The sequence below is a fragment of the Parus major genome, chromosome 1 (assembly GCF_001522545.3).
Source record: "Parus major isolate Abel chromosome 1, Parus_major1.1, whole genome shotgun sequence".
NCBI classification, from domain to species: Eukaryota; Metazoa; Chordata; class Aves; order Passeriformes; family Paridae; genus Parus; species Parus major.
This window is the reverse complement of record NC_031768.1, coordinates 12,967,599-12,994,568: the sequence shown is the minus strand read 5'-3', so window position 1 is coordinate 12,994,568 and position 26,970 is coordinate 12,967,599. Positions and strand designations below refer to the sequence as shown.

At 42.2% G+C, this 26,970-nt stretch overlaps 1 protein-coding gene across 3 annotated transcripts in view; it reads right to left on the bottom strand.

Annotated features, from left to right (window-relative positions):
* The window catches only part of PCYT1B (phosphate cytidylyltransferase 1, choline, beta), a 42,802-nt gene extending 18,128 nt beyond the window's left edge, over positions 1–24,674 (bottom strand). Inside the window, exons 1-3 of one of the 3 annotated variants that reach the window (XM_015626798.3) lie at positions 24,352–24,674; positions 2,764–2,863; positions 544–660 (exon numbers count right to left, since the gene is read on the bottom strand). In XM_015626798.3, coding sequence (XP_015482284.1) covers positions 544–660; positions 2,764–2,863; positions 24,352–24,417 — 283 coding nt within the window. In that variant the 5' untranslated portion in view covers positions 24,418–24,674. Of the gene's footprint in view, positions 1–543; positions 661–2,763; positions 2,864–15,113; positions 15,282–24,351 lie in introns of those variants that run through there. The other 2 variants (XM_015626806.2, XM_015626788.3) reach the window with 2 other exon arrangements.
* Between the last annotated feature and the right edge of the window lie 2,296 nt (positions 24,675–26,970).

Below are 26,970 nucleotides of genomic sequence, written 5' to 3'. Positions count from 1 at the left end.
AAAAAAAAAGAAAGTAACCTGCCTGGGGACACCTGTGAACCGAAATTGCATTCCACTCATGACCTACATTTCGGTCTTCAGTGACAATGGGCCAGACTTAGCTTCTGTGAAGGTGCTGAAGGCTGGGTCTGGACCTGGCAGGCAGAGGTCATGCTCTGTGCCTGGCTGGCAAAGGGACCAATGAGCCAGAAATAAATAATGGTTGTTCTCATTCACTCATTTCCATCTTTGAACAATTTTGAGCAAATAACTGAAAAAGGTAAATTATTCATATGGAGCTATTTTAAGCTCAGGGCCATGCAGACACCTGCTTTAACTAGAATGGGAATTGTGCCTATGCTGCTGAGAGCAGAATTTGACTTTTACTTTAATTGATGCAACTGCAAGATGTAATTCAAGGCAAATCACCTCTAGAAAGCCCCTGAGTGAAAGTAGCATTCAAGTCATAGAGTATAATCAGCTGGGGGTGGGAGCACAGCAATAACTCTCTGATAGTGAAGCACAGAAGCAAACATCCAGTGCAATAAATAACTCTGATCTTACCTCCTACTAATAAGTAGCTATTTGGGAATAGAGTTTTGGCTTGCATAAGAGCTCTAGCATGGCCGGCGTGGAAGAGGTCAAATATTCCATCTGCATACACTCTGACAGGTCTGTCAACTGTGGAGAAACACAACAGCGAATTTTCAGATCCCAAACAAGTTGCACCTAATTCTACTGGATGGCATTTTGTTCACAGATCAGATGATTGCAGAGATTTACCCCAGTTCTGTTATTCAAAAGCACCACAGGTGAACCTGCAGTTTTTGATACTGCACATTTCCTGTTCTTTGTACTCTCTGCTGTTCTCCCTCAGACTTACCCTATTTATTATCATCCATCATTCCCATATTCTGATTTAGTAAAAATGTCATCTTCCTGCCTCATTCAGAGTTTCACCATATGTCTTGTTCTTTTCTTTCTGCCTTTCTAATCAGATATACCTTATGAAATTTTTCCCATCATCTCCCTTTCCTCCCCTCTTGTAATTTTGTAAGTAATCTTTTTCCACAAATTACTGCTGTAAAAATATATTGCTTACCTCTTCTATGTAAACCTTCTACTTCACTTTTTTCAGACTTTCCCCAAGTTCTTCTCTCTAATAAGCCTATAACTACTTTTTCTCATGCTACTAGCCTTGTAACTCTTTCTGTACAGCACCTTCAGCAGCAGCCTCCAGACAGAAAAAGGGCTTGCTTTCTCAAATGACATGCTTTGCCACCTCCAAGCAAAAGCACAGTGGAGAAGAAAGCAACAGAGCTCAAACCTCCATGGACTGTGTATCAGTGACAGCAGAGAGATGTCTCTGCACTCAGGATATCCAAGGGTGCATGGGACAACACTGTTCCTTGCAAGATCCTTGCAGCTTGCTCCTATAATATGTACTTCAAAAGCTTATTTTAAATAAGTAGAATAAGTAAACAGAGACTTTTTTAAAACGACCTCTTGAAATATGGGAGGGCTGAAGGATGCATTTGCAACTTCATGTGAAATCATCCCACTCCCCCAGTCCAATCACAGATGCCCAGATAAAGAAATTGGCAAGTAACCTTTAAGGCTACTGAAAGTCTGATACGATCAACAGGAACATCAGTGAAAAAAGAATTTTCCAGCATACAGAGACAGTATGAGATGAGAATCTGTTGGGGGTTAGGTGTCTTTTTTTTTTAAGTTCTGGCTTGCCCGTGGAATTTTTACCCATTAGTTTCGGGGACAACCTAACTGTGGGTACTTGGTGGGTGCTTGACAGGAGACAGAGTTTGGCCGGGCCCGGGGGGGTGGGAGGGGGAAGGGGGTGGGAAAAAAGGAGGGTGGGGACAGTTTGTCGGGCTTTTCTTCAGCTTCAGAGGATACGTTGGGGGCAGAGCTGCTGCGGTGGGGAGAAGGGAATTTCGCCATCACCCAAACGGAGCTGCTGCTGCTTCTCCTTCTTCCCTTTGTTGGTGGCCTCGCACCCCCTGCCCTGCCGGGACGTGTGGCAGTGCCAGGCACCGCCGCGGAGCTGCTGATACACCTCAGCCACCAGCCCAGGATCTCAGCTCATCCCTGCTGTTCCACCTCATCCACCGGCCCAGGATCTCAGCTCATCCCTGCTGCTCCAGCCGACTGTTCCTCAGAGCCCCGCAGGAGCACCGGGACTGACTGCCTGAGGGGGTTGTGAAACAAAGCCTCTCCTCCATCCCAGCCGAGAAAAGCTGTCACGGGGCCCCTGGTTCTGTTTTCTTGTTATTGCTGTAGCTATTGTTGTTTGTTTGCCTGGTTATACTAGTAAAGAACTGTTACTCCTATCCCCAGATCTCTGTCTGAAAGCCCCTTGATTTCAGAATTATAATAATTCGGAGGGAGAGGGTCTACATTCTTTCATTCAAAGGGAGGCTCCTGCCCTCCCCATCAGACACCTGTCTTCTAGAACCGAGACAGAATCCAGAAGGTAGCTACTACATAACACAATTTTCAGGCTGGCTGGAGTGGGCTGGCAAGCCTTCCTTCCAACCAACATCCACAAAAAAAAGCAAACTCTAACTTGACATGTTTTCTCTTGTTTCTCTTATAGAACATAATGGCTCTGTAGTTGCTGGTTTCTTCTCCATTACCTGACAGCACCAGACATTAGGCTTTTGCTTCTGAGTAGAAGGCACAAATGAGCATTAATTGATGTTTGTATGGAAGAAGCAGTGCTTTGGGCGTGCTCACAATCCTGTGGACGTAGCTCTCTCCACATACCTGGTGTTCCCAGGCGGGCTTGTGCAATGGTTAACTTCTCATGGGGTGCTTGACACTGACAGCTTGTTTCATCTGCGAATGGAGCTGGTGCCGTCAGAGTCTGGAAGGAGAACAAAGCACAAGGAAAGTGAATTTATTTTCACCATCAAGTAGTTGTAGAAGAACCATTTAATTGTGGCAGAATGCTGTAACCAGACTTCATGCTGGTTTGTTCTCTGGGGATTTTTGGTCATCCCTGAGCACAGACAGTTCACACAAGGTAGAATGGTGAGGAAAATAAAGCTTTTTAAACATGTCATGTAACTGAATTCTTTCCTATAGAGGCTTGGTCATCTTTGAGGTGGGTGAAGGTACACAATTTTTCTGTTTGCAGAACAGAGTCGGGTTGGATGGTGTGAGTAGCTTAACCCCTCTCAGTGACTCTGAAGGCCTAAGGAAAAATGCATTCTGTTACCAGTAAGAAACAGTTGTAAAAACTAACTGGGACTTAGAAAGCTGCAAATGAGCCACCTCTTAACAAGCACCCTTTCCTTCCACTGGCATCAGTACAAATAACTGGGAGTAGAGGTTGTTTTGTTGTGGTTTTAGTCAGAATATCCTATAATTTTGAGGAGCCATTCAAAATAAAGGCAAGGATGCAACCTTAAGTCCCATTTAACAAGATCTGACTCCTTTCTGGTCTGACACATTCTGTAATAGTACTAAAATACTCCTAACTGTGATCAGAGCACCACAAGGGTACTTGCTCTGAGGAGTTTATAACCTAAAGATATGAGACAGTGTGAGGATGTGTGAAGACTGACGTGGCATTATCTGTAAGGAAACTTGATTACTGAATTTGTATTTTCTGCCCATTTCTATGTAGGAAGTTATCAACTATCAGACCCTCTGATATTTATTATCTGCCATATGGTCTTATAGGAAAAAAAACCACACTTCTACAGCTTGTGGCCTGAAATCTTTACAAAAACATAGCTGAGTTTTGGTTTGCTTTGTTTTTGAGATGAAGTGGTGGCCGAGAAAAGCTGAACGAAATCTGTCAGTTTGCCTCCACCATGATTTAACTGGGAGTTCATGGCTGTGCAGCTGTGGCTTGGTTGGATTTTGACAGTGACCATTTGATGTATAGTTGCCGCACCAGTTTGAGTACCCATGGATGATCATAACAGCATCCCTTTTTGTGTTTACACTGTTTTTTTTTTTCAGATTTTTGATGCTAAATGATTAATCACTGAGCATTTAGCATTCTTTAGCATCCCTGAGACACTTTAGGGCATGTCACGTTTAATTGCTGCTGATCTCTGGGCTCACTAGTTTGTTGCATGGAAAGCTCAGAGGACAATAGTAAAACAACAACAAAGAATTAAAGATTCACATCCAGTTCTTTCTGCTGATTTCCTATTCATTTTGTTTACTGCAAGTAATGCCATTTTATGTAGGCTTCCTTTTTTTCCTGTTTTTCTTTTCTTAATCTTTTTCCCATACTCTCAAATGTTACAGGAAATCATCATCATAAGTATCTTCATGATGAAAATCACAGAATCTCTGCACAGACAAGGTTAAAAATGGAGAGACTATGACCAAGCCCAAGTTTCTGTCTGGGTTTCATGGAGGGGAACTGTTCATCAGACCACCCACGCTGCACAGTGTAGAACATTACACATAATCATACAGTGCCAGCTCTTTCCTTTATTTTCTAAATACTGTATTTTTGCTTCTGGTTTTGCTATTGCTGGGTGCTAATCTGTCTTTTTATCTCCAAGCAAGGTCAAGTTACATGGCAGCCCATACAGCCTGGTTCCTGCTGAGATAAAGAGGAAGGCAGAAATGTTAAAACAATAATGCCTATGGTCTGAGGCCTGCAACTGGTAATCAGCTCCTAGCTTGGCAGAGGTTGTTTCCTTGGAGGTTATTTGAAGAAAATAGGCCTGGTTTGCAGGAAGATACCTCTTTTTCCCCCCAGGCAAACACAGTGGTGTTTTTCATCCATGTAACCACCTTTGCAACACTGAGATTTTTCTTTTGGTCTCTGCTCAATGGCGAACAACCTCTATTAGCTTCCCATCTGTCCAGCTTTTATAAACGTTCGTCATTAAAGCTCACTTTACAGATCAGGGCTTAGAACCAGAACTGTCAATATTCCCTTTACTCACTGACTTCTCAGTTACTAGATATGAAAATACATCAAATGTAATAGATTAAAATCAGCCATATTCTGTCAAAGCCATAAAGAGAAAAGCATAAACACCATGTGCTGACAGATCAAAGGAAATTTATAGCATTAGCTTCCAAATGACTACTCACTACTATTTTGTTTTATCTGTCCTAGAAAAATTATTGTTACGCTTAACAAAAACATCTTAAGAGTAGAATGAGACCATTTGGTTTGTATGTAAACCTGTAAGAGAAAATATTTCCAGAAATTATTAAAACCCAGAAATAATTTATAAAATCTTTTTAGTTTGTATATTATTACTTGTATTCTTTCCAGTTTATTGACGGTAATAATTAGAATTGTGAGAAAACAGCAAATAATTTATATAGCAGCTTTATCATTTTGGTTAATCCATTAAAGTTCTTTTGGAAGTTTGCTATAGTTTTTCCAATAATCAGATGGTTAGAAAAAGACTTTGCACTTCTGTCTGATAGATTTTTCCCTTCGTCTCTGCCTTCCTTATATTCTAGGCATTTACATTTTGCAACTAGCCAAGCAAGAGAAATTAGTCTTGTATTTTGGATCAAAGTAAGCTCCTGAGACCTGCACCATCCTGTAGTAGTATGTGAGAGAAAGCTTATCACATGTCACAAATGGAGAAGTCATTGTAATACTAGGAGTTATTAATGATATTTGCTTCAGAAGATGGTAAAAAGCTCTTGCAATAAGAGTCATGTTTCCTGGAAATTAAGACAGTAAAATTAAGGTATGGGAAACCATCATATTTAGTAACCCTTGCATATTAGAAACTGTTCATTCTATGAGAAGTTTAAATAGTGTCTTACTTGCTTTCTAGGAAATCTGCAAAAAACTAAATGATGTTCAGTAAACTTCAGGACATTAAAAGATGGAAGGTAGATAATGAGTGCTTTCCCAGCAAACACCTCACAGCTCCATATGCCCCAGCAATGCCTTTGTAACCCACTGCCTAATCTATTTGGTGAGACAGTAGCTCAGAGAAGAGAGCATCGTGTGGTTGGTAGCCCTGAGCTGGTTCTGGGGCCAGGACACTTCATGAGGAATCCCTACAGGACAGCTAGAAGCACCTTATTTTCAGGTGCATCTTGATGCTGCCTTTTTATTATCATTCTTCACAGTCTCAGGCTACTGTAGCCATTTAACTTGGCTCCTAGGCATAAGATAAACAGTCATGCTTCCGTTTCTAATAATTAAAAGGAGAGTTGTTGGTGATTTGTAGAGGAAGAGGAGTCCTACCACTGAAATAACAGCTCAAGAACACAAGCACCTCCACACCTTCTCTTTTGTTTACAGCCTGTTGTGCTATTGTCTGCTTGCTTTCTGTATGTTTGGTAGTTGGGCTGGATTTTTAACACAGCAGCAAGGAAGACAGAAACATTCATTTAAATAGGCAAATGTAGACCCATCCAAGCCATAATGTACCTACCTTTATAACTCTGCCTGCAGGGTGACTGTAGGAAACACAGCTAATTGAAGGAGCTACTGCTTTTTTTTAAATTCATGCAACTACAGTACCTTCTCTCCACCTCTTGGTAAAGTTGTACTGTCATCTAAGATTTTGCCATCAACAAAGGTCAATGAAATTTCAGATCATGAACCAGTACAGCTACAGAGGCAACACTTGATAAAGCAGGCTGGGCCTGTGCTTATGAAAGAATTAAACTGTCAGGGAAATTCTGTGGGAGGTCTGATGCTGTAACCACCTTTTGTCTCAGAGGCAGTATTTAAAACAGGTAAGTGATTTCACTGGAACAAATCACGTGGGTAAGGTCTACTCATGTGAGGAATGATTATTTTGGGAACCTGCTCCTGATGTTGGGAAACAATAATTACAGGGCAGGAAATACATCAGTTTCAATGAATATTTAAGAAAAGAGAACCTATCAAAACTACTGAAAACTAAATACATGCCAAGTTTCTGAGGTATGAACACTTTCTGTGAGTGGAAAGGCCACATTAAGGACTACCAAGGTCTTCTCTTATAGGTTCAGTGTCAAAAAAGAAAACTATGCTGTCTCCTAGTTTGGGTCAGTAACCTTGACCCAAACAGGTAAATTTATGAGCATTTAAATTGTAATTGAATGGTACTGGTGGTTGTCTACTGGTAAACTTTTTACAAACAGTTCTATATCAATGCCAGGATCAAAAAAACCCTAGCCTGTTCTCTCAAAGTTCTACTGACTCAGGGAGGTGGATGTAAACTAAAAATATCACAAACTAACTTTATAAGAACAGTATCTTCAGCGTTCTGTTTGCAAGCATTTCAAATTGTCTTTGTTGCTCTTTCTGGGCTTTATCTTCAATCAAATATACTTTACTCGTCATTAGTATTAAGTCAGTAATAATTAAGTGCAAGATGCAATTACAAATTGAAGATATTGCAGAAGAAAAGAAGCTTCCACTACCTTTTCAAGACGTATAATGATGTATATATGTAGAGATTCATAGATTATAAAACTAGAACAACTATTATGTAATCTAGTCTAATATTTGCAAAAGGCCAAATAATTTTGTGACAAGATTCTTGCATGACAGCCATGACTTTTGACTGAACTGGAACACATTATTTAGAAAACAAAATAATCCTAGTGGTAGGATGGGCCCCAAGTCAAGCAGAGTTCAAGTGAAAGACTTGCCGATGAAGCACCTCAACCTCCATGAACACCAGCTGGAAGCGAAATGTGACCCTTGGCAACTCATCCACCTGAGCCCGCTCCCCTGGCGTGGCGGGAAGGAGCTCTGCATACCAGTGACCCAGGCAGGACTCACGGGAAGAGCACACTGAAGCAAGGGGACTGTGTAGCCTGTGAGCCTGGATGCTCTCCAGTCCTGATGGTTACAGACAGATATCCCAGCACTGAGGAGGGATACAAGGCATTCCAGGATAAAGAAGTTTGCTGCTCCTTCAAAGGGACACTAGTTGCCAATCATCAGCCTGCAGACACCATCGCCAAGAACCAAACTGGCTGTGGGGCATTTGCAACTCAATACCCAGTGGCAAGCGCTTGCTGGCCCTGGAGTAATGCTCAAGGTTGGTCATGGTCAACAGACCAAAAATGTGTAACCACTGCTCTAATGCCACTCTGTTTTACTGATCAATTCAGTGAAGGTAACATCAGCTCCTGTGTTTTGAATGTCTACTATGCATTTCTTTTTACTTGCACATTACTGTATGGAATCACAAAATCACAGAATCATGAAGGTTGGAAAAGAGCTTTAAGACCATCCAGTCCATCAACCCAGCACTACCACTGTAAGCCCTAAACCACCAAAACACATCATCCAGCGCCAGATCCAGATGCCTCTTGAGCACCTCCAGGGATGTTGACTCCACACATCCCTGGGCAACCTATTGCAATGTCTGACCACCTTAACACTGAAAAAAGTTTTTCTAATATCTAATCGGAATCTCCTCTGTCTCAGCTTAAGGCCATTACCCCTGGCTCACTCACTGTAGGCATAGCAGAAGACACCAGCTCCCACCTCACTATACCCTCCTTTCAGGCAGTTGTACAGAGCAATGAGCTGCCCCCTGAGCCTTCTCAAGACTACACAAACCCAGTTCCCTCAGCCATTCCTCACAGTTCCAGACCCTTCACGACCCCTGGTGCCGTTCTCTGGACACACTCCAGCACCTCAGTATCTTATGTTGCAGTGAGGGGTCCAGAACTGGACATAGTACTTGAGATGTGGCCTCACCGGTGTTGAGTAAGGGTGACAATCACTGCCCTGGTCCTGCTGGCCACACTATTACTGATACAGGCCGGGTGCCATTGGCCTTGGCCACCTGGGTACATGCTGGCTCATGGTCAGCTGGCTGGTGATCAGCAACCCCAGATTCCTTTCTGCTGGGCAGCTCTCAAGTGACTCCCCCCCCATTCTGTAATGTTGCATGGGGTTGATGTGATCCAAGTGCAGGGCAGGGCACATTCCCTTATTGAGCTCCTGCAACTGACCTCAGCCCCCTGATGAGTCTGTCCAGGTCTCTCTGTAGATCCTTTCTACCCTCAAGCAGATCAACACTCCCACCCCACTTAGTGTCATCTGCAAATTCACCCGATATATGGCTAAAGAACCCAACTCTGCTTTAACACAGGCAAGGGTTAATCTTCTAAAAGCAACCCAGTTATATAGCTAAATTACTGGGTAAATTTGGCCCAATATTCAATCTCTACTTGTTCTTTACAGATATACTTCACATTTAGCAATTATTTTATGTCAGACATGTAGGACAGCACATTTTATAAACCATTACTCAGAAACAGAGCTATGAAGAAGCAAGAAAACCCCAAACCTTTTTTTCCTCCTGCACAGGAGACACATATTCTGCAGTCCCTCAGCTGTCAGCAGAAAAACTCCTATAGGGAGGGCAATGGGCTTCTTTATAAGATCCCTGATTCATCTAGTTCCTTTCTGAAGAGGTTTTCACCTTATACTATCTGTTTGTATGTGTATAAAACAGGAAAGCAGATTACATGGAAACAAAGGACACACTGGGATAGACAGTTATGTCTGTAGTGAATGTTTGTGCACAATTGTGGATGTCTGAGTATACACTCCACATATTCTTGCCTGTGTAGTCAGTATTTGCCTCCTAATTCTGTATTTCTTCTGCTCCACATCCATGCATGTGATGAGTTCTTTTTACATTTTCTATGTAAGTTATATTATAATGTCGTCTATGTTCCTGAGAAGGAAGCAGAGAGAATCTGTTTACAATGTTTTTGCACTCATTTTTAAAGATATGATACACATCTTTGTATGGCAACAGCACAGTTTAAGAAGTTGGTAATAGTCTCCTAATATAACCTGTTTCTAAAATATTATTGCATTTGCAAGCACAGAATGCAATATATAGAAAGTAATGTTTTCTCCGTGATTATGGGTCATTTCTGATTCCTGAAAAGGTATCTGTAGCTCTGTGTATCTCACAAACATGTATCGCAACATGTTTTTGCAGAAACTGTAGCATTTCAGAACCTATATAAACTCCAAGTCCTCTGATGTAATAAGGGGAAATCTAAGCAGATTTTTCATGTCTATGGGCAATTTATTTTTTTAAGTTCAGCAAAAATTGCTACATGTCCCCAAGCACAAACCTCACTTGGCATGTTTTTATGGGTTTGTGGTTTTATATAGTAGCCAACATTTATGAAAATGGAAATTAATACAGCACAAAACCTGGATTTCTAAAAGACCAAATAAATATTTAGTTAAATAATGTTGGGCTCCTTAAATGTAAGGCTATTTACATATTTATTTATGCTTAATTCCACATTGAAGTAAACAGATGGCAGACCCCCTGTAATAACATCACGTGAGAGAGAAACAGATGCATAGGACACTTTTTACCCAGAATAAAGCCCCCCTACATTAATCATTGGCTCCTCTGATTAAAACTGCCTTCCAGTGATATAGGAAAGAAGAATATGAAGATCTATGAAAACTCATGGAAATAAAATACTGAAATTATGCTAGGGGTTGCATCAGAACCTCATAAAACATTCCTTGCAAATATGAAAGGATGAAAACACAGGAATCCAAGGCATGCACACCTCCTTGCAATTGTTTCAGATTTTGTGTTTGAGTTCATTGCTTAACAGCAGCAACAAGAAACCATCTAAAGAAATAGACTGACTTCTTGAACCATTATACAGCGCCAGAGTGTGCAAACACTAAAATGTTCTCCTGTACTCTTCAATAAGATTTTTAAAAAAAGTGTTTTCCAAATGTACTTGAATAATTGGGAAAAAAATAATTAATGTACTCTAATTTTTTCTAAAAAATCAAGAAAAGAAATAAAATGGCTAAAGCAGCGGATAACTAAAATTATGTGAGATCTGTCATATTCAATTGTACTTGAGTCTCATTCTCCAAGTACTGCAGATTCAGTGGCCCCAAGATACTTAATACCCAATTCCTAGTGACCTGTAAAACCCTGTAGCCTCTGAATCTCAGAACACTACACAAGTAAATCTGGATTTTGGAACAATGCGGGGATTGCAAGGGTGAACCTCAAATGGCCACAACACTTGCAGTGCCTTGGCAGAACATGTTTTATCTGCCATATGGATAGATGAAGTATCCAGCAAGCCTGTCCTTGCAATGATGATGGAAAAAAGCCCCCAAAAAACTATTTGGATACTTCCACACAGGGCCCAATGCTGATTCCTGTACAAGAAATGAGAGCTGGCCACAGCTTCAGCTGCCTGAGAACAGACACCCAAGGGTAGTAGGGATGTCACATAGCCCAGTATTTCATGGATAGCACTGTGTAGGGCAGAGCAGACAGAACAAAAACCACTTACCTGCTTCTTTACATCATCTGAAAGATAGAATCACTTTAAATTAATTAAAACTGATGCTTAATTCCTCCTGCCTTGCCCTCTACCCACCAATGTTCCTGACAGCACAGGCCAAACCAACCACATATCTACCTATCTACTCCCTCTCCTCCCTTGTAGTTCTCCCCCACTAATTCAGGTGGGTTTCTGCTCATCTTTTTTTTAATTAAGTACTGTGATGGAAATGTTATGTTGCATTGCCCTGAATTCCCTCAACTTAACTAACCCTCAGTTAGGCTCTGACAGTTTTGAAAATAAGACATAGGTTACCAGGGCCCAAGAGTACTTTACTTTCCCAGATGTTTTCACTGATGCCTGTGTTGGATGACAGAGACATGAAATACAAGGAGAATAAGCTCTTAGCATGTCTAAGGGAAAGATGAGACCAAGCAGTACATTCTAAAGTTTGTTTTCAAGTAAGTTTCAATGTGTATTTGGGTTTGCTTTATCTGCAGCACTGTCCTTATAAATTGCCATTGTTTTCTTTTATGAAAGATGTCACATGGAACTGTCTTTCTGAACAAAGTGTGTTGAAATGCCTGTTTGTTTCTTTCAGGTGAGGACTGGTAATTTTCAAAGGACACATCAATCCTTCAAGGAGCTACATACATGGGACAAAGTCAAACTCTTGATCCCAAGCAGCATAAATAAATTATAAAAACAATAAGCAAATAATTTCACAAGGTTTTGTATTACGTCTTTGGTATTTTTTGCTATGATATCTCTTAGTTAAACTAAGAGCTTTCCTTTTTAGTACTGATGCATGTGGGTAAACCCTAAGGGCAGGATTCCCAGGCTGAGATCCAAAGTCCACGGCAGCACTCTGCAGCTTACTGAAAATTATCCAGGGACAACTGCCATACCATGAGTGTGTGGCATGATATGACCATAGGTCACATTTATCCCACTGAAAACAGCGAAGGCCCCTCATCACCAAACCATGGTTATTCTGAGGCTTATAAATATGAATGGGACTGCAGCAGATTAGAAAGTGGCCTAACACAGTAGTTTGGTCTGGATGAGGAAACAGATAAATGCAAAAGGATGCAAATCAGGATTGGAGAAATGCTATTTGTGAGGGGTTTTGTCTTGACCACAAAATCCCTAAAATCACCAGTATGTATAAAACCTGTGACTCTGATGGGTTTGTTTCTCTGATGTGCATTGAGACCAAGATATGTGGGGTCACTCAGACATTTTCGTGGCACTAAGGTACATAAAAGTTGAGAACATAAAGAAGGCAAAGATTAAGTCAGAGATGGAGCAGAGGAATTGACTGAATTCTCATTGACAAAATGCTCATTAATGTTCCAGCTGGTTAAGAAAATGCATAGTGTCTTGGCAAAAAATTAATGGCAATTTATAATTACAACAGTACCAGGCACTGGAAAACACCAGGTTTCAATATACATGTAAACTTATCCTAGAACTGCCTTCAATATCCCCTGATTTACTGATCATTGAAGGACACAGTTCTTTAGTCCTAATGTGACAGTTCCTGACAAGCTAGCAGACTTCACAGCCTAAAATGAGAGGTCTAATGGCAGATATCCATTAAAAATATTCACAGTTTAAAGGCTTTAAAGAAATAATTCCTGTTTCAATGAAAAGGATGACAACAGTTTCAGAAAAGAACCAACCCCTTTTCACCTTCTAAAATTTGAGGTGATTTCTCAAGAAAAACTGCTTCCTACAACTTAGCCTAATATAACCTGAAAGCCCAGATAATTAATTTTAGAAATGCGTGAGAACCAATGAACAGCATTAAAAAGTCATCTGTAAATATCACAGACTTGCCACTGATTATATCATTCTGAGGTACCAAAGCCATCCTGAGGTATCATCCTGATGTCCAAACAATGCTAAAATGCTACCTGAGACACACTTGTTCCTTTACACTAATAATCTAGGTGACAAGGTTACTGGCCCACCACTGCACATGCAGCCTTTGAAGGATGAGATCAGATCAAGTCTTAAAGATCTTAAAAAAGATCTGATAGGAACTTCATGTCCATGTCATTAAACTGTCTGTCAAGGGGTGATTCCCTTTAACTCTTCAGAACACCTGCCCTTAATTTTTCTCATTTCAGACACTGCTTGACAACACGCGTTTGCCTCGCTCCCTATGCTCTGAGTTCAGTGTATTGCATTATACTTCACCAGGCAACTTTTTTTTTGGCCTAAAAAGATAACAATGATTTGGTTACTGATGAAGGATCACTTCATAAGGACACACTTTTCACAAATATTTATTTAAACTGTCTCCATTGTCCATTATTGGTACTCAGGAAGTTCTAAAACATCATAATAAATCCTGTTTTATTCATGTACTCTGTCACCTTAATTTCCACAGAAATTATACTGGAATGCATGATACTGTAAATACTGGTATCATATTGTCACTCCTTTCTTTAAAATCTTTTAAAATGTCAGACTACACAGAGTAATATACTCAAACAGGTTGTTATATCTGAGCTTTTGACAGAGAAATCTTAGACAGCCTGTACGAGCACACTGCAGTAACTACACCTGAGCTAACTTTCCCTATTAAAACAGCTCTAAAAGCTTTCCATGAACAAATTATCAGTCTTCTTTAAAGCTGAATCTAATTATAACAAGAGCAAGAAGAAAACATTAATTTGGGTCAATTCCAATGACTGTTGCTATTTCTTGTCATATCAGAACAATGTCTCAACTATACTGTTGAATTTAATTACTGAAGTTTGATGTTTAAATACGTTTTAATTAGCACTGCGACTGAATTCTGTTGTTAAATTATCTAATTTCCAGTACTAAACTGTTGCATACATCATGCATTTTGCATCTTGACACTGCCTCCACAATTCTGCGATTGCATTTATGTATTGTTATTATTAACTTTCTACCACCTTGCCAATGATGCATACCATGCTGGGGTAAGGAGAGATCTTTCCTGGTGGGAATAATAACAGATTTAAATAAGAAGCAAGGAAATACTCAAAATCCTTTAAATGAGCACATGAAAAGAAGGACATCTCTTAGAATCTGAACTCTTGGGGTACAGCAGCCTTGTAAAGTTGTCTACACGGTCTGAGGGAGTCTTTAAGGAAAGAACATCAGAGCAGTTATTTTAATTATCACTCTCCCGGCCCTCCCTCATTCTCCTGTCCCCCCAGCTCTCCGAGACTCTCTTCTTCCTTACACATCCTGAATCGAACGGGCAAAAATCCTCGCCGGATTCCTGAAGTTGAGAAAAGCGGGATTTGCCATTCCTGGGCGCAGTAACCCGTCCGAGAACCGGTCCGCAGGGCAAAACGGAGCCAGGCGGTCACTGAGGAGCGCCGGGGGCAGCCATTCCCGGCGGGAGCGGCACCGGGAGAGGCTGGGACCGGCCATCGCTCCCCGCCACCCACATGCTCCTTGGAGCGCGGGCCGCTCCTCTGCATTCACTACTGGAAACAGGCAGCTTTTTAGATCGTAACACGGCTTGGCCACCGCACGCCTCCCGCCGCCGCTCCCGCCACCCGCACACATGCGGCAGCCGCGCCGGTGCCCGGGCGCGCCCGGACCCTTCGGGAGCGCGGGGGATCCGGGCTTTTAACGGGCGGACCAAGAATCCTGCCGGGCTGTCACCGCACTGCCCCGAGTTCCGGCACGGCACGGCACAGCCCACCTCGGACAGCCTTCGCTTGCCCTTTCCCTGGCGTTGCACAGAGGGACCCGCCGTGAGGCGGCACCGGCCGCCCGGGGACTCCCTCCCTCGCCCCCGGCCCAGCGGCCCCGCAGCACCCGGGGCGGCTCGAGCGGGTGGGCCGCGGCCGGGCCCGACTCACCAGGCGCGGCTGCGGGCAGGTGTGTTCCAGCTCCTCCATGGTCTCGGAGGAGGATTTGGGGATGCCTGTTCCTGACTCAGCACCGGCCGCACGCACTGGCATGGCCGCCGCCCGGGCCCGCCCGGCGCGGGGGGTCTCCCCGGGAGCCGCCCGGGGGCTCGGCCGCTCGCGTCGCCACGGCAACCGGCGGGCCCCGCCCCGCTCCGCGCGCGGAAGGCGGGGCCGATCATTTGCATGCGGGCTCCTGGTTGGCTGCTGTCCCGCCGCGCCACCGCGCGCTGCCCGCGGCAGCTCCGCGGGCGGGCCCCGCCCCCGCGAGTCTCAGGAGGCTGGAATGGGCCCGGCTGGAGGGGACCGCGGGCTCACCGGCTCTGACCCCCCGGCTCGAGCAGGGCCGTCCCACAGCACTTGGCACGGGGCTGCTTCCAAAAGATTCTTGAACATCTCCAGTGAGGGACACTGCACAACTCCTCTGGGCATTCTGTTCCACTGACCGGTCACCTGCACAGTGAAGAAGTTCTTCCTCACGTTCAGGTGGAACTTCCTGTGCGTCAGTTTCTGCCCGTTGCCTCTAGCCTAAGCTTTGCAATCCCGAGAGGAGCCTCCAAATGGCTCCGTCCTCTTGGCGCCCCCCCTTTAGATACTTATACACATTAATGAGGTTCCTTCTCAGTCCTCTCTTGCAGACGTTGAACGGGTCCAACTTCCTCAGCTTTTCCTTGTTAGAGAGATGTTCCAGTCCCTTAAATCATTTGTTGCTGTCCGCTGCCCACTCCAGGATCTCCATGTCTCTCTCGTCCTGAGGAGCCTAGAACGGGACACACCACTCCAAATACACTCATCTCACCAGGGCTGAATGGAGGGGCAGGATCACCTCCCTGACCTGCTGGCAATGCTCCCCCTAATGCACCCCAGGATTCCACTGGCTCTCTTGGCCACAAGGGCACTGTTGGCTCAAATCCCGAGCCGTGTTCCGAGCGCGGCAGGCGCGGTCAGTGCCGGAGCGCTTCTGGAGGCAGCGCCACACCAGGAACCGCATCGGTGTGTCCGCCCCGGTCCCGGGCGCAGCTGCACAGCCGGGCCGGACAGCCTCGGTAGCCCCCTCACAGCGACCCGCGGTGAGGTTTGGCTGGAGCAGAAGCAGCCGAAGGCGGGGCGGTGCTGAGGGGACAGCTCCCGCCTGCCGCGCCGCCTGCACCGCCGGGCTGCCCCAGAGCCACGGCCCGCTCTCCTCCCCGAGGAGGAGCACGGTGCTGGGAGTACCAAATTCTCGGTGCTGAAGAAATTAATTGCCTTTTAATGAAAGTTATTATATTTTGGAAAAAGCATCGTCCTGTTCTGCCGAGAGATGGATAAAGAACATGGCTGTAATGGTAGCAGCTGTCTCTAAATGCAGCAAAATGCTTCTATCATAGGCAAATTCAGAGTTCCCAGGCCCTTCACGTGGAACCTGGCTGACATCTGCCCAGGAGCCACTACATCTTCGGTTGTGCTGTACAGCTGCTTCAGCACACACAACTGTAACTTCTACACTGCTGAAGTGAAATTACCATCCTTCTTACTCTTAAATAGCATAAGAATATGATCAAGATAATATAAAGCTAAAAATTTTTAGAGCAGACAGCTCCATTGGCTATTGTTAACCTTGACAGAATCAAGAAAGTGGATTTCAGTAGTACTTAGCTTCAGTGGGCACTGTCAGTGTTGTTTTTAAAAATCAGACTTCATCAGAAGACACACATCTAAGGCCATCCCAACCTGTGAGAAGTTACAAGAGAATTGTTCCTCAGGATCTTTCCCCTTGAGACCCGAATTTCAAATGTATTTATCTTTTGCACATCTTCAAAGAAAACCAAGTGTAATACAAACATACATGAACTAGGTGAAAGGGAAAGGGGTAGATAAGTAAATAAGAGGAGATGAGAAAGAAAGTAGAAAAAAAGGAGAATGTCAAAAGAAAGAATGAGATAGCTGTCAAGAAAAAAGGAAAATACATGTCAAAAGAGGTGACTAAGCAAGAAAAACAGGTAGCCAAACTAAGTGAATCTCACAGCTGAATCTTTTCCTTATTAACTAAGTTCCTTTATCAGTGATTCTGCAAGAACTACTCACACATTATGGAAAGCATACTCAAGGGAAATGATTAAACCATGATTAATGCAGCACTCGGCCTGAAATTTGTAGCTCATTTTCTCAGAGGAAAAATATTTGCAGGAGTGTTACGCTGTTAGAAGAATATTTGGACAGCACAGATGAGCAGTGCTAGGACTGGAGCAGTCAGAGGTAGCAGGCAGCTCTTTTATAAACCCAGCCACATATGCCTGCTCTTCAGAGATGGGTGCTGGTATCCTGAAGGAGTAGCACCAGGTATGGACTTATCCAGGGTGAGAATCTAGCCCTCCCTGACCAGGCAGGTGCACAGGAATAGAGATGAAAGGAAAGCAGACTTTCTTGAAGCTGAATGCTTGTCAATATACTGGAAATGTAAATTCCCTTGCCTTCTATTTCTTTTTAGTATGAAAGGCCGAATTTAATCTTTGCTTTCATGCTGAGAGTGTGCTATTGACTCCAGGTGCATTTTGATTAATCTCCACAGATAGGTTTTTCCATATACATGTAACAGAATGATGTGTCTCTTGCAGTAGTGTTATCACCTGTCTAAGCTGGGCCAGAATTTCAAAGTGGAAGTGGAATACCTTTCATTCTGCTTATTTAATTTCCATCTCTGGTAAATACTTCATGTATTCTGTCCTTCTGTTTGAAGAGCATGAAAAGAAATTATTGTGTACCTCATTACAAGAGAGAGAGGAAATTGAAATGCCAGAGAAAGGGATGTAGGGTCTGTCATGTCTGTCCAAATGGAATTTGTCTAAAAATCTAAGTCAACATATTGTGTATCTTGAATAAGGTATCCTAAACTGCATCTTCTAGCTGTTGGGGCTAAATGAGCTTTCAAAAGGCTGGAGTGTGTCTTCTTTACTCTCTAAAATAAATACAAATTAGGTTTGATTGGAAAGGCTCAACAGATGGTCTTCTGTGAGTCCTTACAAGTCAGGCAGCTTTTAAAAGAACAGTGGAGCAAGAGTCATGGGTGGGGAGGCTCATGCAACTAATTTCTTTTCTGTAACCAATATCCTGTGCCAGGCTGATCATGGTCTCCTGGGAAACCTCCTTCCATTTCTTCCCAAGTAACAGGGACACATCACCATGGACTTTAATGACTGAGCTCTTTGCAACAGCTGTTTGAGTTGAATAGACATCTGATGCATAAAAATGTTGTCTCAGGGTGTAAATTTCAGGCAAACAAGTCAGGAAACCATGATACCAATGCTCCTGAATGCACTGAATTTCAAGGTCTGAATTGAATAGGCAAAAAACAGGGAAAAGCCTCAGTTGTTAGGAAGGTTTCACCTGATACCTGATACATAGCAATTTGGGTTATTTTATACAGAACTTCAGTTCTCAAACTGCAACAATTAATTATAAATGATAAAAAAATGTGTTTAGATGTTCCATTTAAATCCTCTCATTTCTCAAACTGAAAGCATGATCCCTCTCTGAGCTTCATGGATCTCAAGCACCAGTTACCACAGCAGAAGTTGCATTTAAAATAGTCTTTGCCTGAGAGAAGCTGTAAGTCTCCTGACTTATAACTGAGTCAAAATAAAGACAAGCAGACCCTCACATAATTTCTGTTCAAAAGTCATCAGGAAACTGTGAAACAAAAAATGTGGTTAAATAGTGTTTGACTTCAAAGCCAAACTTCTCCAAGAAAACAGAATAAATTACTGAATATTTCACTGATAAGCTTTAATATATACTGAAGGTTTTAACTGCAAGACTTCATAAGATCAACTGCAAGACTTTTTAAGATGAAGGAATGGTTTATGTCTGGAGCAGATTTGTTAAAATACTGTGTTTCTATGTATGTATTTATGTATGCATGAATCCCCGTATTTATGTATCTATATATCTATCAATAGCATGCTATTTCTAGACATGCTAGAATTAATAGTCAAAAATAGCAGAAAAAGATACCTTATTGCTGAGATGATCAATTAGTTAATTAACATATTTTTAGACCAAGATTAAAACCCCACAATGGTTGATATTTTTTCCCCTCCTGTGTAGGTAGGAAAAAAAGGTAGAGAATGAAAGTTATGAATTAAACTACACCCTAGGTTTTCGTTGCCTCCAACAACAATCACTCTGCTGCTCCCATCTAATGTAGCTTTAATTAATTTTTAAGAGCAGTTCATCATTCCAGTGGAATGCACAATGCTTCTAAACTATCCTCTTGTCAGAATAAATAAAAAATATTTACTACTTATGAAATAGTCTTATAAAATATACACAGATTAAATCCACAAAGTTTTTCTATATGTAATGACAGTCCATAAATGATGAACAATAAAACCATGGCATTTGGTACAGTGTGATTTTATACCTGGCTCTTTCCACAATTCCGTAATGAAGATGTGATGTTTAATAAAATCTATGTTCTCAGGATATTTGTATAGAATTAAATTAGTCAGTCTTTATATGAGAGTTTAACTAATAATGTCATGTTAATTCTGATATGGTTTACATGTAAATCATCTGAAGTACATAAATTTTTGAAAATAGTGACCTGTGGTAATGCCATTCATCTGTGCTTTGTAGCACTACTTTGAGTAAGTGGAGTTACCCACTTTGAGAGAGGTTCTTTGTGCTCTTCCTCTTTCATGGACTACTTTTATAAGCACTTCTGAAGAAAATGGTGAGAAATCATGGTTGCGTTTTGACCAAGAGGACATCTCTCTTCATTTCATTCTTCTTGAGTCAGAGATGGTCACTTAGTGTGAGAAATGCTCATGTCCCGTTATTAGATTGTCCTTGCTAATTTTAATAATCAAGCATTTACATATTGAGTAATGTTAGGGGAGGTTGAGGGATCCTCAGCAGTGACACTTTACTGATGGATACTCAGAGGTTAGAAAGCACTTAGATTAGCTAACCTCTGTTGGTCCTTCCCTTCCCAGAACCCAAATTATCTATTTAATCCACTCTTACCACTGCTCACTCTTACTAGAAAGTTCTTCTAAATGTCTAATCTGAACCTCCATTGCTGCAAACTACTGTCAATGCTTGCTTTTGCTACTGGATGCAGAGAACAGATCTACTTTCCTTGCCTCTTGTATGCCTACTGGGGTTAAGATTTTGAAACAATAGTTTGAGAATTTGGAGTATAGAGCTGACATTCAGCAGGCAGGTTAGTACTTTCGTTACATGTCTCTTGACATTTCTAGACTGAACTGTCCCAGCTGCAATAATCTCTCATAGGTCATATGTTATAATCTTTCCATTATCCTCCCTGCTCTGTTTTGCGTTCTCTGTAGATTTCTTACAGAGTGGTGCAAGCACAGGACTACAGCTGCAACTTTACTGCTACCAAAAAATACAATGCTGAATGCTACAGATCTCTCTGCTTTATATATCTCAGTATAAATTTTGTCTAAAAGATTCATATTCTCTGCCCTCCTTCTCATTGTTACAGCCAAAATATAATTTAATAAAAATCTCTTTACTATTTACATTTAAACTGTGTTGTTATCCCTTCTATCCCTTATTTTCTTCTTCTGGCTTTCCAGATAAGCACTCCAATCTCCTTGAATCCACACAAAGCTAAGAGTACCTTTCTTGAACATATTTGTATTGCACTCACTTCTATCCATTTTCAATCTCTTTGGTGCCTTTTCCACCAGTTCAATTTCAAACTTCTTGGACAGATAATCAGTATTCTGTCACGCTATCTTTTCCAGGAATACAACTCTCCAATACTTTTTTTTTCTCTCCACTGTTCCTGTCAACCTTTATCTTTCCATTTGTCAATGTTTCACGCAAGTGCCTTCACAGCTTTTTTCCCATACTATTCCAAATGCAAACCTGCCAAGTGAAACATTAGAAATCATACTGTGAACTCCATTTGAGTGATTGTTAGGGGTTCACATTAACATTTTGGGTATCAAAAACTTAATAACTGGAGAGTTTCATAATCTGGGTAAAGAAACACACTTTATTTAAAGTAAAACATCTACTTTATGCACTGTAAAATGGCTATGTGGGAGCCAGTAGAGCTTTTACTAGTTATTATCTGAATGCCTCTTCCTGTAACAGCTTCTCCCATTTTGCCTAAACTAAGGTAGATCAATTAGCAAACCTAACTGGAAAGACCTTTCCTCTCAGGTTCACAGTTACTTTTCTGCTAGTGTCCACAGGAAGAATCAAAAGCTGGACTTGAAAGGAATGAAAAATTTGTGACTTGCTAGTGTTGGAAAGCAGGATCAGATGCCACTTGAACAGCAACACATCACCACCAGGCCTGACCTGACTTGTGTTTCTACCTTGCCTGTGGAGATGACACAGGTCTAAAATTTTGTCTGATGATCTGGACTCTCACCTGAGCCTGACAGATCACCGTGCCCGGGTCTGTGGGATATAGCCCTGGGTGTCAAGTCCCCCACTCCCACCAGCCATATTGTGTCATTGTGTCCTTATCCTTGTCCTCATGGAGCAGCTGCCCCTTGCTAAACCTGACAGCTAGATCAGGCCTTCCTGAGTTGAGCAGACCCCAGCTCCAGGTGGAGCCTTGCCCATGGCTGTGTGGGATCTTCTGCAATTCTACCTGTGCAGTCAGCCTGACTGGTTTTGGTGTCCTCATTGTACTGGCCCCCTGTCCAGCCCCAATTCCTGAGTGAATCTCCACTCAGAACACACCTGGTTGCCCCTTGGGGCTGGTCTATAGGGTTTTTGCCACCCTCTGTTCCATCTCCTCTTTGTAGGCCATTGTTTCTGCCCTAGTTGAGTGTCCATAAAGTTATCCACTGACAACCTGCACCAACTAAATCCCTTGCCCCCTTCTGAGCTCTCGGGTGTGAGGACATACCTTGTTTGTGGGGAATGGCAGTTGCTGTCAAGACTGTGAGGGCACTGACAGTCCTGACCAAGCCCCACCTGGGTCCCCTGCTCTCTGCTCGTGAGCTCTGAGTTCTGGCCTGTGCTATTGGTCCTTGCTAGAGCTGAGCTGTAGGAGTGCTGGTCTCCATCCAGCTCAGCCACAGCTGTGCACCTGGCTCCCTAGCCTGTCCTGGAACCTGCCTTATTCAATGGACTTGTTTAGTGATTCCCCAGTGGAAGTGCTCGAGGCCAGACTGAATTGGGCTTTGAGCAACCTGGTCTAATCCCTGCCTGTGACACAAGGGCTGGAACTTGATCACCTTTAAGGTTCCTTCAAACCCAGATCATTCTACAGTTTGCCTGGTGATCACTGGGCTGCATCTAAGCCAGGTTACGATCACAGGACCTGACCCTGAGTTGTGTGCTTTGTTTTCAGATGAGTCTCATCACCATGGACATGTCCTGGCTGATCCTGACTCCCATCCCCAGGATGCCCTGCTCACAGTCCTCAGGCTGGGGGAAAAGGCCCCAGTTTCCTGCCAGGAAGGCTGCCTACTGCCCAGGCTCCTGTACTGCGGGGAGCACTTGGCCCTTGTTGCTTCCCCACAGTGTGAGCACAGCGCTCCCCAGCACCAGTCCAGCACCAGTGCTGTCAGGATTACAAGACTTTGCAGCATTTCATGATGCTGTCCTCCTTTCTGCCACAGGGGTGTGAAATAGTGAATGCTGAGAGTATTCACCCATGGAAGCACATTTGATCTTCAGCCAGGTCTTGAAATGTAACAGCCTCTCTGCAATAATGTTCTGCTTATACATTAATTGTTCATTTTTGTGCAATTGTAAAGAGAGAGTGCTGAAAGTAGTTAAAACAGAGACTTTCATGCTGTGGCAATAACAGTACGCTCCTGAATACCATTGGCATCAGACTTAATTCTTAGACATTATAATTATGTGAGGGCTCATTTTCTGTGAGTTTGCTCTCACTTGTCTTCCCTATTTAATGTACATTATAATATTTTGTACTTTTCTTCTATGCTTGAATAGGAATATTGCATTAGGCAAGCAGGTGATGAGATTCTGTTCCAGATAGCATAATTCTACCAATTCTGGTCCAGTTACCAGTATTTGCTGTAATTTAACTGCAATCAGAATAGAATTGTGTTTGTTTAAGAAAGAAAAAAAGTGTCACTGAATGTTCATTTCATAGATTTTTTTTTTTCTGTTGCAATGGAAATTAGTGAGTGTTCTTTTTTCTATTTCAGAGCCTTAACATCCTAATAACAACTTTATTCTCTTCATCCTGTTGTTAGCAAGTAACTCAGGAAGGAAATTAAAAAGAGCTGTGCAGTGAACAAAAGGCATTTAGAGGCCTGTTAAGCAAGGAACTTACCCTTTTACCATAAATGTCTGCATTATCATTATTGATAAACACAAGGAGAAGCATCAATTTTTTTTATACTTCTGTCAATTAACTATATGCAAAGAGTTTTGAAAGCAAAGATGCCGTGTAAAGTAATAATTTGAGATTTTTTCATTTTAAATTTATGAAATCTGTGCTTCTTTAGGAGTTTAGTACCCCAAGCAGTAAAATAATCCTTGTTGAAATGTAACATGCATAGCACAGTTTAGTAAGGAGCTGCAGAAGTGGTCAGAGCTGGATGAAATTAGAAGGAAAAACTTTAAGTTAATTTAGTGATAATGTACATTAATTCAGATCAGTGTAAAGATTAAAAGATAACTAAATACTCTATGTTCATAGGAAACATACACATAGAACATAAACACTCATATCTTGAGTACCATGCACACACACACACGCACACAAAATTCTCCATGAATACAGTCTGTACCTAACAGCAATATAATAATGTTTAAGCATTTTGAGGTAGACATAGTACAGATGAATTTGCTATCTTGCTGTCATTCATGATTTATTGCCAGTTTTTATACCACCAGTCTTAGTTTTAACAGATGGTTTTCCATCATCAAAAGCATTACCTACCATAAGCTCAATGTGTAACGCCTGAATCTGAGAGTTTTAACTTCTTGTCCTACTGTTTTTGCAGCAGATCAAGCACACTCTAGTCATTAAAAGGAAGAAAAAAAATAATCCTCAATACAGTAATTATTTTGTCCATTTAACTTATTTTAGATACTCCATCTGTATTTTCCTATGCTAATATAAACTACTGCTTATATTATCTTGGAACACTTGGAATGAGTTTACAGTATTTACTATTAATAACTTACATATTTAAATTACAGCTCTGAGGAAACAAAACAAAAAATAGATTTTTGTCACCTTTTGTTGAAATCTGGGAGTTTCCTGAGCTTCTTCTTCTGTACTGTGCTTTTTGCTGCCTACCATCTTCGTTACTATGCTTGTCTGGCACTTCTCTCTGCAGCTATCACACTTGCCTTGAGGGAATCTTGTTGGCTCTGAACCACCAGAATTCCCACTCCTTGTTCTTAAAAGACAATTGAGCAAAGGTCATGCCAAGTTGTTCTTGTATGGTTGTCCAAAGGGAGGTTAAAGATCAGCTCAAAGCAATCTGCTGTGATAATGCCTTCAGCAGAGGAAGTCCCAAATCTTGCTGGGTTATTTTTCCTTCCAAAGCAAAGCCCATCCTTTGCTCCCCCCACCTCCTTTTTTTTCCCCCCCCCTGCAGTATTTAAATATGCTTGTTATGGTGTGCTGTGGGAAACAGATGCATTCTTGTTATGGCCAGAGATGAATGTCAGGATTGAACTAGCATCCATAAAAAAGTCTTTTGTTTGATCCGCGCTGTCCCACAGTGGAGCTAAGGCAACAGTTTCCGTTTGGGAACTTAACTGTATCACTGTGTACCCGCTCAAATCACAGCATCACCTGAATGACAAACATGACTGTTCACATGACAGCTGACAAAGAGTACTGTTTAATTTTAATCAAAAGCATTAAAACCCAGCCAATTCAAAAGTCCAAAGCATGTGAAGGCTAGGTATATGTGAAATGCAGTGGCATTCTATTTTTATTCAAACTGAAGAATTTAGAGATATTGTTATTTTATAAATGTTTATGTATTGTAGCTTAAAAATTGAGTAACTTCTGATTTTGAATCCCACATTGACACTTGGTGATGTCATCTTGTTTTGTGCATGTGTTTAAAAAAAGAAGTAAAGCAAATGGTGTCACACTCCTGTGAAGGAGGCTGTGTGTAGGTGTTGTTGGTTTAACCTGGCAGGCAGCTAAACAGCACACAGCACTCACTCACTCACTCCCTCCCTCTCCCACCTGAGTGGGATGTGGGAGAGAATTCCCAAAGTAAATTATGGGTGTTGGGACAAAAACAGTTCAATGGGGAAAAAAAAGGAAGAGAAAAGAACAATAATTAGAATATACAGAGTAAGCAATGCACATTGCAATTGTTCACCATCCACTGAGTGATGCTCAGACAGTTCCAAGCAGTGGCGTCTGGCCAGTTTCCCCCCCATCCCCATTTTATATACTGGGCAGAACATCTTATGGTGTGGAATCTCAGCTGGGATCAGCTGTCCTGGCTGTGCCCTCTCCCAGCTCCTTGTGCCCTGCAGCCTTCTTGCTGGCAGCGTGGGGTGAGAAGCTGAAAAGCCCTTGACTTAGTGTAAACACTCCCCAGCAACAACCAAAACATCAGTGTGCTATCTGCATTATTATTATTTCCAGAATCCAAAACACAGCCCTGTAGCAGTTACTAGGAAGAAAATGAACTCGATTGCAGTGGAAACCAGGACAGCAAATCAGAGAGGCATTCTTCCTGTGGCTGCCAGCGTTTCCAAGGATGCATGTTTGCTAGAGCTAAGCTGGCCTACTAACTAGGTTCTGCTGGGAGGGGTCTCATTCTCCCTGGCAATGGGCACTCTGGCTGTCAGTGTCCAGCCTCCGTCTGCACCAGGGAGCTGCCACAGGTCATTCTTCTGCTTCCAGCTAAGACTAGGTCCAGCAGTGCGGTAGTGTTGTACTAGCACCTGGGTATGTAAGTTTGGAGGATTGGGAGGTTTTTTATTTCTCTCTTAACAACACAAAGGAGTCCTGGTGGAAAAGGAAGGAAAATAATTTTAATTTTCAGAACCATATAATTTCTCTCCTCCAGATAGCTGAAAACAATCAGGGATATTCAGACTAAATAATATTAGTTCACATTTCTGCAACAGCTTATCAGCCCTAAGGAAAGAGCCCTGTGGTGCCATCTGCCTTTGCAAGAAGCTGGAGTCAGTGTCTGCATATTTTCATGAGCAGTAAATGCCTCCCCACATGATTCTACAAAAGATGGTGGTAGGTTTTTTGAGTAATGAATGGCCAGCACTGATGTTTTTGGACAAAATATCGAGGTTAGTCTGTGGTGAAACAGCATGAACCACATCAGTTTCCCTGAGTTTCTGAATGCACGCACACAGATCTGAACCCTTTTAGAAGAGAGGGCTTTTGTGAAGCTTCAGTTGTCTAAATTGCTAAATAAGCTTTTAAAACGTTTTCCCGTTTATGCTTGAAACTGAAATATATAATTTCCTGGACACAGTCCTTGCTCCTCAGCTGAAGGCTGTTGTGCAAGCGCTCTTGTCACATTTGAGTAAAGATATCTCTGTAGCATTAAAATGAAGAAAACGTACCCCACCTCCCCACCCTGACCAGTCACCAATGGTCTGGCAGGTCTTTTCTCAGAGCCTTCCATACACTTGGCCTCTTAAGATATCAGAAATCCAGTCTGAATATACCCTTTTTTCCCCCCGATTTGTAGCAAAGAAAAAAAAAAAAGGAAAAGGGATTTGGAAAACAGGAGGGCATCTAATACTACACACACACACACACACATATATATATATATATATAAAAAACTGTATGTGCACATAACTATATAAATTACATTTATATTAAATACACAGACAGACAGACAGACAGACA